At 42.9% G+C, this 16472-nt stretch overlaps 1 protein-coding gene across 3 annotated transcripts in view; it reads left to right on the top strand.

Annotated features, from left to right (window-relative positions):
* NALCN (sodium leak channel, non-selective) overlaps positions 1-16472 on the top strand; it is an 864749-nt gene that overhangs the window by 681356 nt on the left and 166921 nt on the right. For all 3 annotated transcript variants that reach the window (XM_077482966.1, XM_077482963.1, XM_077482965.1), the window contains 2 exons: positions 553-644; positions 733-855. In XM_077482966.1, the coding sequence (XP_077339092.1) occupies positions 553-644; positions 733-855 (215 nt within the window). The remainder of the gene's footprint in view (positions 1-552; positions 645-732; positions 856-16472) is intronic.

Genomic DNA, 16472 nt, shown 5'->3' with positions numbered 1-16472 from the left:
ACACCTCTCCTGCATTGCCCCAAAGATGCTGCTTGCAGGACTTTTTTTCCTGTCCTGCAAGCACACCGCCTCAGTGTGAAAGCACTCAAGCTTTCACACTGGGAAAGCATGATAGGCACTTTTCGGGTGCTTTACAGGTGCTATTTTTAACGATAAAACGCCTGAAAAGCGGTGGGCAGTCCTGAGTTGTTGGGTATAGTAGTTGACAAAATAAAGAACATATTTCACTGTCTGTTCAGAGCACATGAAGGAGCGAGGACACTGCATTTCTAGCAAGAATGACAGGTATTTTCTGTACTTAGGGAAAATGTTTTACATGAAACTAATGCAGCCACCACATCTTCATTCGGGTAAGTTGCATTATATTCACTTTTTGTTCTTGGGTTTAGTTATCCTTTAACTATTAAAGCACAGTCAGAAACAATGGAAATTGGGAAGGAGAAGTTGAGAATTAGTAGAAGGTTAAATGCATTTGGGAAAACAGGGTAAACTGTGTATTATTTGTGAATCACTTTATATGGGATTTGTATTCTTGCCTCTCTCAAATTATAGCACTCTAACACAGTACGATACAGAAATGCCCAGAGAGAAGACAGTGAAATTAAAATGATACAAGAAAAGAAGGAGCAAGCAGAGATGAAAAGGTATTTGTATTTTTTCTGTGTATGTTTATAGATACATTATACAATACATGTTCACAATAAAGCCTAACTTCAATCTTTGGTTCAATAGAAAAGTTCAAGAAGAAGAGCTACGAGAGAATCATCCATATTTTGACAAGCCACTCTTTATTGTTGGTCGTGAGCATAGATTTAGGAACTTTTGCCGAGTCATTGTTCGAGCTCGATTTAATGCGTAAGTAAAGAACAGAATCAATAAATACCTACACTGCAGTTAGTGTATTCAGTAGTAGATTTTACAAAGTACATGTTACATACTGTAAATATTCTATGCTATCAAATTTGGTACCTAGATAGGCATGACATAAACTTCTCAATCACTTTTATTGGATTGCTACACTACAGTATTTCCATCCCCATAACAATAATAAAGAAGTTTATATAAATTGTCAAAATATCTTAATGTGGTTTCTGGCAAAAATTCTACATGTTTTCTTTGGTAGGTAAATAGGATTTCGAATTCTTTCGAAATACTAGAAAAGCAAAGCTTTACAATAACTTTTTCTGACTAAAGAAATACATGTTTTGGATATATAGAACATTTCTGTTGGCAATCTGTACTTTTGTTATTCTAGGTTTAGAACCTTTTCCCTTTTGATAATGCTCAATAGGGTCCACAACTAGGCTCAGAGATCAGGGAATTGGGCTCAAGCTGTGTGGCCTATTTAAAAATAGCAGAAGTATATCCATCTGGGTAGTGTAAATGTCACCCTAAGGTCAGAAACGTGCAGGAACCCACCGGAATAACATCCCACAGATATTTTAACACCAAAACAGGCTCAAGGCTGAGGATCAGGCAGAAGATGAAAATGTGATAGGTTGGGGGTTCCCCAGAGTGGGCAGTATGGTGACCAACAATTGGTTCGCAGAAATCTCTGCCTAGCCACAATCCAAACCCTCAGTGTCCTGCTAGTGGGGTGTGGGAGACTGAAATATGCCCCAGGGCCCCTATATACCAGGTTACCAAGCTCCTGAAGTGACCCCAGCATGGCTGCTTCTAAGCAAACTGTGGCATTGGCCCAGGAGTGCATAAACCACCAGCGGGCGGTAACAAGAATAGCCACCCAGTAGAAGGCCAGATCTCCACACCACACTGGAAGATGTAAAGTGGACTTAGCCAACCGAGGGAGGGCACCTCCCTAAGGAAAGTGTTAGGTATTCAGGTTTGTCATTTGCAAAAGACATAAATGAATTTAGGAAGAAAAATACTTTTTAGAAGGTTGATACGCCCCTTGATATGCCCCTTGAGACCCAGGAGGTACATTTTTCATGAAGTTAAAGCAGTAGTGGACACAAATTAAGGTCATGAAAGCTCAATGGCTACTCAAGTAAACGGGTCAATCCACTTCAATGGGGTGTTCACTGCGGTCTCTCGTGCCCAGGGATCTAAAGGGAAAAAAGTACATTTTAACCAGTTGATTCGGATCCCCAACAACATCCAAACTTGTCAAAAATATCAAGTGCAGCCTGTAAGGAGGAATAAGCGTAATGGAGATAGAGAAGGGCATCATCTGCATAGAGTGAAATTCTTTCCTCCAAAGGGCTCACCCACAACCTTTTGACAAGACAGGATCCCTGAATCAAAATGGCCAAGGGTTTAAGTGCCAAGGTGAAAAAGGGAAGGGGATAAGGGACATCCCTTCCGAATGCCTCTCTGCAACAGTAAGGTCTCCAGAGTCTGTCATTTGGTATGAATATGGACCTTGGAAGCTCGATATAGAAAACTTTGGTTTATACTTATTAAGGCTGTGAGGTACCAAAATGTTTAACCTTACAATCGCATATCAGACAAAAAATTTATGCTAGAAAAATATAACTACAGACGCGATATCCTGCTTAGATGTGTATTTGCTGACCAAATCAATGACATTTATTTCTAGGGAAGAATGTCCATAAATGGAAAACCCAGATTTTAATATGCTACTTGTTCTGTAACCTTTTCAGCTATGCAGCTATGCAGAGATAATTCAGGGCTAATAGCTTTTGGATAATGGCAGATTTATAGCCCCAACCTGACTTTTTAAAAGGTCAAGAGGTTCTTACGAAGCCATAAAAAATGCTACTATGTTTCGGAATGTGTGTGTGTATATAGTGTGAGGAATTTGGCTTGCAGGATTGTTAATGGTGTATATGTGTCATCTACATTTCTAGCCTACACATAGTGAGAGGTTCCATAGCTGATAACCGAAAACTGACATGGAAAAACCAAACAAAGCCCAAAGGAACAAACAAACCCCATAGTAGCCAAAGCTTTTTATTAGTCTCAGCTGTGCACAGGCCTTTAGATATGTGAGCTGACTGATGACCATCAGGGTCGGTTCACACTACAACGACTTGGGATACAACTAGTCAGCCCTCAAGTCGCCCCAAGTCGCTTGACATTGGGAATTACATTATAGTCAATAAGAACCGTCTTTCTAATAAATGTACACTACTGAAGTCACTCCGACTTCAGAAAAGGTTCCTGTACTACTTCAAGGTGACCTGTACCTATAGAATTCAATGGGAGTCACCTCCAAGTCGGATCTCCATCTATATTGAAGCGACTTTACAGAAAAAGAAATTAGTTTACCCAGGCAAACTCCTCCCTCCCAGAGAGCTGATTATTCTCTGATTGGCCACAGCCAAAGTCGCCTGTCCTGGGGGCGACTTGAAGTCGTGTTGTAAGTCACTCAAAGTCACGTTGAAGTCGCTTTGAAGTCGCCTTGCAAAGTCGTGCTGAAGTCGTGTTGCCCCTGTGTGAATCGGCACTTACTCTCTCTCTTTTGCTCTGTCTGCTGTGGGAGCCTGTGGCTGGATAAAAATCTGAGTACTGATCAAACAATAAATGTACAGAACATATTAGAAGGCACCTAATTAGAAACTAATGCAATAGGCTGCCTACACCTATGTTTTTAAAAAAGCTGACATCCCCTCTTCACCTGAAGTTGCACAAGACAGACAAAAGATAAGTCCTACGTGCATAGTGCTGACTCCTAGGTTTTTAATCCTTGCTCATATTTGAGATTTTTCCAGGCTTGACTCAACCACTTTAGTCCAGGAAGGATTTACCCCCTTCCTGACCAGAGCACTTTTTGCGATATGGCACTGCGTCACTTTAACTGACAATTACACGGTCGTGCAATGTTGCACCCAAACAAAATTGATGTCTTTTTTTTTCCCCACAAATTCTTTTGGTGGTATTTGATCGCTTTTGTGCTATAAACAAAAAAAGAGCATTTTAAAAAAAAAAAAGCTATATTTTTTACTTTTTGCTATAATAAATATCCACAAAAAATATAAAAAAAAACTATTTTTTTCTCAGTTTAAGCTGATATATATTCTTCTACATATTTTTGGTAAAAAAATCGCAATAAACGTATATTGATTGGTTTGCGAAAAAGTTATAGTGCTTACAAAATAGGGGATAGCTTTATAGCATTTTTATAATTTTTTTTTTATTAGTAATTGCGGCGATCTGCGATTTTTATCATGACTGCGACATTATGGCAGACACATTGGACACTTTTGACACCATTTTGGGACCATTGTCATTTATACAGCGATCAGTACTATAAAAATTGCATTGATTACTCTGTAAATGACAATGGCAGGGAATGGGTTAAACACATGGGGCAATCAAGGGGTTAAGTGTGTCCTAGGGAGGTGTTCTAACTGTGGGGGGATGGGCTTCCACTGACAAGACAGCGATCACTGCTCCCGATGACAGGGAGCAGTAGATCCTTGTCATGTCACTAGGCAGATCAGAAAATGCCTTGTTTACAAAAGCATCTCCCCGTTCTTTCCCACGATTTTGACAGGGTCACGGGCCACCCGGCAGAAAACAAGTACCCGGTGGCACGTGCCCACACCCAAAATGCCACCATTTAAAGGGGACCTAACTGTACGCCCATTTACCCAGCAGCGCCATTGTGCCGACGTACATTGTCGTGTGCTGGTTGTCTAGTGGTTAATATATTATTAAGCTTTTATTTGGAAGGCTCCTGCCTGTTTCTTCCCTAATAAAAATGTGCATCAAAACAGCTACTAGTTAGGATGGCACAAAGAATATATACAAATATAAACGTATCCTAAAATTGGTGCTAAAAACATAAAACTACTTTTGAAATGGATAAGAACTACAATCTAGTTCAAGGTTATCTGCTGCTGTTTCTAATTAAAAAGTATAAATGTGCATGCACATTAGAAGTAAACACTCTCTGAGACACGTTCAGCTCGGTTACTTCTAACTTCTGATTTATTCGTGGGCGGTGTTAATATTTTATACAGAAAGATACGTCATTGCTTTGTCAGTCTAATTGGTACATCTTATTGGTTAAAATACAAGAGAAATGGAGAAACTTGATGCTTGAAGTTTGGTTGAAGCTGGTTCTGTTATCTCATATGCATTCTTCTAACGCATGGGATGTAGGGAGTAGACGCCATCTTTAATTCCAAACAGAGAGTCAATCTGTATACTACATAATAAGTAAGGAGTTGCATAGAAACATGTATACACATAAGCAAATAGACATTTTCTGATTATCAGTATGTACATTAGATTCCTTCACACTTTAAGTATACAAGCAGTGTTGAATTTATAAGGGAGGCAACTGCCATGGGCCCCTTGAGAGAAGCCCCCCCCCATGCAAAAATAATATAAAACAATATAAAAATGTATATAAAGTAATAAATAAATAATATAAAACACATAATAATTAAATCATTTCTTTTATTAAATGTATCTTTGTATTTTGCCTGCCATCCTCTGTAAAAGGTTTTACAACCATACATAGAGCACAATTGCTCTTAAGCATAGCGGTGCCCCCCGTGGGGTCACTGAGTGTAGTAGTTCCACCTGTTACCCTGCTCAGCCAGGCATTCACTTCCAGTCGCACTTTGCTAGACAATGAACAGCCCATCAGCTTGTTTTTGTTATTTTATTGAGGGGATTTTACTTGGATGGGGTAAAGGGAACGTGGGATGCTCAGATAGATAAATGAATTCAAATAGACGAGAAAGATACACATCACTTAGTCATCTCTGCTTCCTCTACTGCACAATGCTTGATTCCCGGCACAGCTAGCACATGGTTAGGCCCCACTCTGAATAAGGCCTAACAGTTGTGGATTCGCCATTTGCTGGCAGGGGTCTTCAGTCCTCTTTGGTGTAGCAACCAATAACTGAAAATAGTCTTTTTGTGCTAGCTGTAACTTGGTGGACTACTGGTCCCAGTCAGTCCTGCATAGGCTCTGCCAACCCTCCTGACTGCAGCAGCCTGTCCATCACGTACATCAGTCCTGTAGTCTGTATGGCTGGTTGTCCATGGATGGATGTGCAGCAGGCAGGCAGGTGGTGGTTAGGCATACCAGGGCCCGTGGCAGGCTGGGATTGCAGCTAGTGTAGGATCCAGATGCAGATTGCAGAGCAGAGCCGTGACAAGCTAGATGAGCAGTTGCAGAGTCAGACAAGCTGGGTCGGTAATGTTCAGGTAGATAGACAGAGCAGCAGGCAGAAGAGGAGTCCAAAACAAGCAAGGGGTTGGGGTATCAAGCAAACAGCTTAGTGAGAACAAGCCGGATCATGATCAGAGGTCAGCACAGGTAACAGGTTAGAACACAATGAAGCTGCAGACCAAACAGCAATGAGTCTATGCAGAAACTCAGTTTAAATAGCCCACCTGGCGTATGCCGATGCACAAGTGCTCATGTGCGTACGCCGATGTGCCAATGCACTAGTGTGCATATGCCAAGAACATGTAATGCTGCGTACAGACGATTGAAATTTCCGACAACAAATGTTCGATGTGAGTTTCTTGTTAAAAATTCTGACCATGTCTAGGCTTCATCGGACATTTTTTGTCGGAATTTCCGACAAACAAAATTTGAGAGCTGGTTCTCAAATTTTCCAACAACAAAATCAGTTTTTGTAAATTCCGAGTGTGTGTACAAAATTCTGATGCACAAAATTCCATGCTTGCTCTGAATCAAGTACGAGACGGAAGCATTCGGTCTGGTAAAACTAGTGTTCATAATGGAGATAGCACATTGGTCAAGCTGCAAAGTATTGAATCTTTTAATGCAGTGCATTCTCTTCTTCTTTATAATTCTAGAATAATGAAGTTGTTTTGCTGCTGATATTCACACAGAGTTCTGACAAACTGATTTCTTTATTATTTCTTGTGATCTCATGAATAATCTTTTTTTTTTTATGCCAGATCTCCAGAATAATGTTTTTTTTTTATATAGTGATCTACTCTTTTTTTTTTTTTTTTATCACGATCTCCAGTTTTTTTTTATAGTGATCTATATTATATTTTTTCTCGTTTTGTGTGTCAAGTTACCACAACATCATTAATATCTTGTATTTTGTAACCTCAAAGAGATTGGTTGGTGTTGGTGTCCCTTGATAATTTGACATTCTTTTTGAAATGTACCTGCCTACTCACAAACAAACTATCCTTTTTGAACTAAGACACATAGCCAAGTATTTGAGAAAATAAACTAGGCATTTATTATGGGTCATAACAAAATAAAGAGGAAGGCAACGCTGGATAAACTGGTGAAATTGGCAAAGCCTTTTTACCCCAGGGCACACATCAATTATTTGACAGTCAAAATTGGTAGCCTGAGGAGTCCACTTAATAGGGAGCACATTCCGGTCCAGTACCCCGAGAGATCGGGAGCAGCAGCAGATGACATGTATGTCCTGAGGATGTGGTCTTACAACAGCCTGCGTCTTTTGTCAGTCCAGACTGAAACCAGGCCATCACTCTCTTATCTTCCTTCCACGCTTCCTTCCATGCTTGCTTCCAGGCTGTGGCTCTAGTGTTGGAGCTGTGGCAGGAGTTGGATGAGGTGGAGAAGGAGGAGGAGGATGGTCCAACTCACACAGGTGGGTTTTGCTTGTGATTTCGCCCCTCAACCCCTTATTTAGGGCCAGATAGATCGCTGCCTCACAAAAGAAGCATTGACCTACCTCAATTTCCTGCATTTTGCTGGCTACCATGCAGGCATAGGCCTCTTGAAGATTGGGGGTGGTTCTGAGGGCCGCAGTAGCCTCCCGAATCAAAGAAAGCGCTGACTAATGCACATTCCTCCCCTTCCTGGTACTTTTTGTTGGAAGGAGGAGGGGAGGAACCTATGATTTGGTCAGGCTACTGGGCCCGGCCAACTCCTGACTGCCACATTCCCCCACCACCTCGTGGCTGCCACATTCCACAGCCTCCTCCTGGCTGAGGCTTTCCTGTGTAAGAATAAATGGGACATAGTTTTAGTTTATTGTTCATCAATCAAACACAATTTTGAGAAATATGTTAAACAATGCTATACCTGACTCAAGCTGGGCTCCTCCACATCTTATTCCTGGGTGGAAGGCCCAGGTTGGACTTCTGGAGCCTCATCTGAGGTGGAATTAAGAGTGGAAGAAAGTGTGTAAGGAAGGGTTGAAAAGCGCAAATCATCTCTCACTAAACTTCTACTAACACGAGATTAGCAGAAGGAGCCCAAAGAGTGGCGCACTGGCTATTGAACTTCCTTATTCTAGTCCCGTAATACTAGTTGTACATCAGCGCTTTCTAGCCGATCGGAATTTCCAAAAACATTTTTCCGACCATGTGTATGCAAGACAAGTTTCAGCCAACATCCATCAGAAATAAATCCATGGTTTGGTTGTTCGAAATTCTGATCGTCTGTATGCGGCATAAGTGTACTGCGGACCTGTCTTTCCTGACACTGTCTCTAAACCTAGCGAAATCACAGTCTCTACTTCTGGCTTTACATCCATTCCTGGCACATGTCTTTCCCAGATCTTCTTACAGTATATCTCACTCACCAACTCTGGATGGATCCCTCCTGATGAGTTGCCCGGCAATGTTCCCGGCTGTCCTTCTCCTGCTCCCGTTCAGGACACCTCTCGTTTGGGTTGTATAGAGAGGTTCCTTCCCAGCTCCCGAGCTCCAGGCCCAAGGTCACCCCCCCAGAAAAGGGTCTCCCTCAAAGGCCACGACAGCCTAACACTCCATCAGGGAGGAGTGGCGTATTGACTTCACCGCGTTCCACGCTGAACCCGGAAGCGACGGGCAGCGTTCACGAAGCCGGCCGGCAAACTTGTTTTTAATACAGCAAACAGTTTTTCAGCTTGATGTAAGTGCAACCTTTTATTTTATTTATTAAACCTAAGAATTTATTACACTATGGCGACCCTTTTCATTTCTATATGTGCCGGGCAATGAGTGGTGTGGCCGTAGGATCTTTCCAACCACCTGAACTGAGTGCCAAATAGAGATATATCCCCCTGGCGGTCCATTTGCAGAAGGAGCGTTTCTTTTGTGGCGATATCTGGTCTCTGTGATGGGACCAGTCTAGCTGGTAAGCGGCAGTAGTGTTGGTGGTGGAAGCCTGTCTCTGCAACTTTGAGGAAATTTTTTCCTTTACTGGTGTGGTGTGTTACACAGTGGAGACTACAATCAGAAAATTTTGTTGATGGGGATATGGACTAATATTTGAACATATACACTTTTTGGATTATATTTTGTTTAAATATTGTTTGATATATTCATTTATTTTATTTATTTACTTTTCACAAGTATTTTTGGATAATTTTAGCGCAGCTTTTTGGAAAATAACTAGGATTTGATTTGTGGGTATCTCACTTATAAAGTTGTTGCTGCACTCACGGTATAAGTTTCACACAATTTATCTGTTAATGTTTTTTATTAATCACATTTAAGAATAGCGCTGTATTTTTTGGGTTACTAACACTCCATCACTCAGTTCTTCCACCCAACTACTCCTCCTCCCAGCAGGCTGATCCTGGGTCTATATAGGATGCCTGCCCCCTGCCAATCCTAGTTGGAGGATTGCTCAGGGCTCCCAGATACACCCCATGCCACTCCAGTCCTCTCTCCACCTCTTTTCCAGAACCTTACAGAAACCAGAGGAGGTGCCAGAGAGATGAAGCCACATGTCAGTCACCTGCTGCTACTCTCAAACCACTCCCAGCCTCAAGATCAAAAGCAAACGGGCCTAGCTTTCAGCTAGTCCTGCCTAAATTTACCTTCACTGGCTGTAACAAAATAAAACTACCACCTCTAGCAACCTAGATAAAGGGTGCTACATAAGGAAGGTGGTCTATGACTGCAGGCATGTGTGCACGTGTGACCTAAGAATAACGTTGTGTAATGCATTTTGAAAATGTGTGACTGTGATTGAGAATGTAAACCAGCTCTGTGTATGAGGTGTCCCGCAAACCTGAAATGCCCCTGGCCCCCCAAGGTCTAAATCTGGCTCTGCATACAAGGTGATCTTTACAGTAGTTTTGTGCTTTTATGCTGTGTGCACATGAGTGGAGTGTGCAACAGAAAAAGTCAGATGACCTAGAAATAGAACGTGTTTTAAATATTTCTGACGGAACCAATTCCTATCGGGAAAACCGCTCATCTGTATGCTGTTCTGACGGACCAAAAATGACGTATTCTCTAAAGCAAGTATGCTCTGAAGCAGTACGAGACGGAGGCTATTGGCTACTGGCTACTGAACTTCCTTTTTCTAGTCCCGTCGTACGCGTTGTACGTCACTGTGTTCTTAACGATCAGACTTTGGTGTGATCCTGTGTACGCAAGACCGTTTCAGTGGAACTCCATCAGAACTCCATCAGAAAAACCTTCAGAATTTATTCTGACCAGAAAACCGGTCGTGTGTATACGGCACTAGGCTGGGTTAACACGTATGCCAATTGGATGCGGGTTTCCCTGCATCCAGTTAGCATGACAAGAGAGTGTGACCGGCTCTCAATGGAGCCAGTTCACACATCTTTGGGGCGGCCGCAGAGTGCACTGCAGGAGGGTCCTGCAGTGTATGCACGTATGAACGGGTATGCACCAGAACCCCTGCTGCGAGCCGTGCTGCATATAGTGTGAACCCAACCTCGGTGTTTTCCAAATGTTTCTGGCTTTTGTCCCCTTTCATTTTATTTCCTCTATCATTCTCATGCCTTTCATTTCCTTGTGCTGTTATCATTCTTAATAATATTATCTTTGTGTTGGGTTTGTGGCATTTTTCACTTCTTTCCTTTCTAAGCAAAAGTATTGAATGTTGTGACTGGCAGATAAGAAGTGTTTATCCATCTCATTAGTCTGTCTATCTTGGGTAGAATCATGTGCTTGTCTCATTTTCTTATTTTATAAACACAATAGCCTAATGCTGCACCCAATAACAGAACTTACAACTACTATATTCTAATATTGCAAAATGTTTCATCAATTCTCTCTATTAAACCTGCTGATATCTCTTGAGAAATAAAAAAAAAAAAAAATTGTTTTGCTTTAATTATCTTATATAGGTGTTTCACGGATAAGAGATCTTTTTCATAATTTTGAGATTTCATCTTAAAATATTTCATTAATGCTGTACTTGTTAGTGACTGTTCCTATGTCTTGATGCAAATGTGTGTGCAGGTCAAACCTGTAACTAAGCTTATCTCAGCAGTCCTTAACCACTTGCCGACCGCCGCACGACGATATACGTCGGCAGAATGGCACGGGCAGGCATATGGGCGTATATATAAGTCCCTGCCTGCCCGCGGGTGGGGGGCCCGATCGGGCCCCCCCCCCGGTGCCTGCGGCGGTCGGCATTCCTTCGAGAGCGATCCGGGATGAGGGGGCGGCCATTCATTCATGGCCACCCCCTCGCGATCGCTCTCGACGAATGGAAATCCTCCGTGACATCACTTCCTCTCCTGTAATGTAAACACAGGAGAGGAAGTGATGTATTCTCTCCTCCGTGTCGGTATTTTTCGTTCCGGCACCGAGGAGAGAGGTTCGGTGAGTTGCACCAACACACCACACATACAGTAGAACATGCCAGGCACACTCACACCCCCCCTTTACCCCCCGATCACCCCCCCAATTACCCCTGCCCCCCCAGTCACAGTGACACCAATTGCTTTTTTTTTTTTTTTGCATTGGTGTCATTTGTGACTGTAATAACTGTTAGGGCAGTTAGGGTTAGCCCCCTTTAGTTCTAATGTACCCCCCTAACCCCCCCAATAAAGGTTTAACCCCGTGATCACCCCCCGTCGCCAGTGTCACTAAGGCTGGGTTCACATTGCAGCGGTTTGAGAACGGATGTGATTCGCACCGCACTGCAGTGCAAATCACATCCGATCTCTGTGCGATTCGAGTTCAGCCATACAGATAGTATGGCTGAATTCGTGTCGCACCCGCCGCACCCGCCGCAAACTCGCACGGGACCCTTTTTTTGGTCCGCAGCAGAATCGGATCGCATGGGTGTTCACACCATGCAATCCGAGTTTGCAGATCGCACTGCGATATGCGAACTGATCTGGGGGTGTCATTAACATTTCACTGACACTCCCAGCAGTTCGCATAGGGCAGTGTGAACTGCCGCCGGGAGGCATGTGATGCGGGAACCCGCCGCGCATTCGTGGCGTTCCCACATCGTTCCAGTGTGAACCCAGCCTAATAAGCGATCGTTTTTCTGATCACTGTATTAGTGTCACAGGTGACGCTAGTTAGGCAGGTAGGTATTTAGGTTCGCCGCAGCTTTTTATAGCGCCAGGGACCCCCATATACTACCGCATAAAGCCCCCTGATTGCCCCCTAGTTAACCCTTTCACCAGTGATCACCATATAACTGTTACAGGTGACGCTGGTTGGTTAGTTATTTTTTTTATAGTTTCAGGGCACCCGCCATTTATTACCTAGTCTCACTAGTGTACCCCTAAATTTAGGGGTGTCTACTTTCCAAAATGGGGTCATTTGGGGGGGGTTTGTGCCATCTTGGCATTTTATGGCCTTCAAAACTGTAACGCCCTTAGAAAGCCTGAAGGCGGTGCTTGGTTTTCGGGGCCCCGTACGCGGCTAGGCTCCCAAAAAGTCCCACATATGTGGTATCCCCGTACTCATGAGAAGCAGCAGAATTTATTTTGGGGTGTCATTTCAGATATGCCCATGGCATGCGTGAGCAATATATCATTTAGTGACAACTTTGTGAAAAAAAAAAAAAAAAAAAAAAGTTTGTAATTTTCCCGCAACTTGTGGCAAAATATAAAATATTCCATGGACTCAACATGCCTCTCAGCAAATAGCTTGGGGTGTCTACTTTCTAAAATGGGGTCATTTGTGGGGGTTTTGTGCCATCTTGGCATTTTATGGCCTTCAAAACTGTAATAGGTAGTGAGGAGTGAAGTCAAATATTTACGCCCTTAGAAAACCTGAAGGCGGTTCTTGGTTTTCGGGGCCCCGTACGTGGCTAGGCTCCCAAAAAGTCCCACATATGTGGTATCCCCGTACTCAGGAGAAGCAGCAGAATTTATTTTGGGGTGTCATTTCACATATGCCCATAGCATGTGTGAGCAATATATCATTTAGTGACAACTTTGTGAAGAAAAAAAAAAAAAAATTAAAGTTTGTAATTTTCCCGCAACTTGTGGCAAAATATAAAATATTCCATGGACTCAAAATGCCTCTCAGCAAATAGCTTGGGGTGTCTACTTTCTAAAATGGGGTCATTTGTGGGGGTTTTGTGCCATCTTGGCATTTTATGGCCTTCAAAACTGTAATAGGTAGTGAGGAGTGAAGTCAAATATTTACGCCCTTAGAAAACCTGAAGGCGGTTCTTGGCTTTCGGGGCCCCGTACGCGGCTAGGCTCCCAAAAAATCCCACACGTGTGGTATCCCCGTACTCAGGAGAAGCAGCAGAATTTATTTTGGGGTGTCATTTCACATATGCCCATAGCATGTGTGAGCAATATATCATTTAGTGACAACTTTGTGTAAAAAAAAAAAAAAAATTATTTTTTTGTCATTATTCAATCGCTTGAGGCAAAAAAATAAAATATTCGATGGGCTCAACATGCCACTTATCAATTTCCTTAGGGGGTCTACTTTCCAAAATGGGGTCATTTGGGGGGGTTTTCTACTGCCCTGCCATTTTAGCACCTCAAGAACTGAGATAGGCAGTCGTAAACTAAAAGCTGCGTAAATTCCAGAAAACGTACCTTAGTTTGTAGATGTGACAACTTTTGCGCAAACCAATAAATATACAGTTATTGACTTTTTTTTTACCAAAGACATGTGGCTGAATACATTTTGGCCTAAATGTATGACTAAAATTGAATTTATTGGATTTTTCTAATAACAAAAAGTAGAAAATATCATTTTTTTTCAAAATTTGCGGTCTTTTTCCATTTATATCGCAAAAAATAAAAATCGCAGAGGCAATCAAATACCATCAAAAGAAAGCTCTATTTGTGGGAAGAAAAGGACGCAAATTTTGTTTGGGTACAACATTGCATGACCGCGCAATTACCAGTTAAAGCAGCGCAGTGCCAAATTGTAAAAAGACCTCTGGTCATTTACCAGCAAAATGGTCCGGTCTGAAAGTGGTTAAAGAACTCAAGCAACCTCAATCTCCAGCCAGTGAGACAGTCAGTTGCAAATATAGCATTTACAGTATGAATTCTGCAGCCGCACTTTGCCCAATTCCACTTTTCGTATTTATTCACGGCTGATTTGCAAGAAAGGAAGGAAAGCTTTTTTTTTCTTGTTTTCTTTTTGTCCTATTGGTATGATTTGCCTTCATGTCCTCTCCTGATGATGTGACAGGAAAGGTTTCTTTTGTCAGAGATGCCACAGGAAATGAGAGGAAATCTCTCCACAGTGAGGGGAAACTCGCTTACAGTAAATAGTTGCCACTGAAATTTCTCTGAGCTGGCCCTCCACACATATGCTTATACTCTTCTTTGTGTATCCCAATAATGATAAACAGTAGTAGAGATGGGCCGAACACCCCCCTGTTTGGTTCACAGCAGAACCTCCGAACTTGGGAAAATGTATAACCCGAACAGTGAACCCCACTGAAGTCTAAGGGAGCCAAACAGGAAAAAAATAATTGAAAGCTTATATGCAAGTAATTGGTGATAAAAGGGGTATGAGGTTCCGGGTACCGCACTGTGGCACATGTATTAATGCAAAAAGTTTTTTTTCAAACAATCGTTTTTTTTCAGGAGCAGTGATTTTAATGATGCTTAAAGTGCATCAATAAAAATGAAAAATTCCTTTAAATATAGTGAATGGGGAGGCTCCTTGGTCTACCTGTAAAGTGGCACATCTGTGGCATATCTAGAACAAGCTGCAGCAAAAATGACATTTCTAAAGAAAAAAATCTGAAAGCCTCCTTTAACAAGGAGCCCCCAATCCCCCCCCCCCCCCCATGTGAATGAGTATAGCCTACCCATTCACCAAAAAAGTGTCAAAAAGTAATAAAAACACAGACAGTTTTTGACAATACCTTTATTATGTTACTAAACCCACGGTAAAATCAGTCTGTATATGCAGTAAAGCATGCTTGTTATCCTCATCAACATGGGGACAAGGTGCTTTGGGGTGGGGCCTGGTAGGGCTCAGGAGGGGGGGGGCGCTCGCTCGTCCCCCCCTTTCCTGGCCGGCCGGGTAGCGTGCTCGGACAAGGGTCTGATGTGGACCTTGGGGGGACCCCCACGTCGTTTTTTTCCGGCATTGGGGTTCCCCTTTAAGTCCATACCAGGTGGCGGGGCCAGCGATGCCTCCTTCGCGGGCCCCGCCTACCTGGAGACACGCTCAAAATGAGCAGACTTTTCTCCGGGCGGGAAAAGTCCGTTCATTTCAAAAGTACGGCGGACTGGCATACGCACGGCCGGATTGTCCGCTGAAATGCAAGTCCGGCGGGACAAAACTACTTTCTAAGTCCGCCGTACTTTCAGGTCAAAAAAGTCCGCCGGAGGCTACACACGGGGGGATTGTCCGGCGGACTTGAGTTTGCCGGACTTTTCCACCCGATTGTTTGATCGTGTGTACGCGGCATTAGTGAAATCACTACACTAAAATATATATATATGCAGTGGACTAAGATCACCCTCCCTCATCTAGATTTGTCCCACTACTTCCTTTCACATGACCAGTCCAATTTGATTTGCCTGTCTGTTTTTCAGGCAAACCCAATTGGACCCTCCATTCTCCTCAATCTACAATCTAACCCAGTCCACAAAAAAAAAAAAGAGCATCTGTTCCCCTCCATCTGGGCGGATTGGATCAGATCGCAGTCGGGTGCAAATGGACTACAGAGTTTGCTTACATCCGACCACCCATAGAACAGAATGGGCTCTGCAGAGGGTGTGCCTGGCACACTGTACAGCAACGGACAGGCAGGTAAGTAACTTTAATGCAAAAGAGACAAAGCATGTCTCTTCTGCATTAAAACCCCTGCCTGTCCACACATTTTAAAACTCAGGACTAAACTTCCACTTTTATATAGGTCTTATGCCCTGTACACAAGGTCTGACATTCCAACCACAAAATCCGTCATATTTTCTCAGACGGATTTTGTCCTGGTGTTGTATACAACGGTCGGACAAAGTTGTCGGAAAATCCGATCGTTCCGAATGTGATAACGTTCGTTCATTACAACGGGACTACATTGAGCCTAGTAGCCAATAGCTTTGGTCTCGTAATTTGATCTGAGCATGCATGGTACGTTGTCCGGTGGGAATTCTCTACAAACGATCAGAAAAGTCCGATTGGATTTTTTTGGCGGAAAATTTGAGATCCTGCTCTCAAATTTTTTCCATCCGAATTTCTGACGGAAAAAGTCTGATAGAGCCCACACACGATCAGATTTTCCGACAATATAATCCGATCGGACCTGTACAAGGCATAACAATTTCAGGCAGGTTCTCCACTGTAAATTTGTGCTGCAGCTTGGGTTCCCCACTTTCTGCCAGAGAATGCGTATGGCAGCATGATGCTATGTGGGC

This window comes from Lithobates pipiens, unplaced genomic scaffold, assembly GCF_037356315.1.
Source record: "Lithobates pipiens isolate NorthernLeopardFrog02 unplaced genomic scaffold, aLitPip1_a1.2 Scaffold_16, whole genome shotgun sequence".
Classification (NCBI taxonomy): domain Eukaryota; kingdom Metazoa; phylum Chordata; class Amphibia; order Anura; family Ranidae; genus Lithobates; species Lithobates pipiens.
This window is presented reverse-complemented; position numbering and strand designations above follow the sequence as displayed.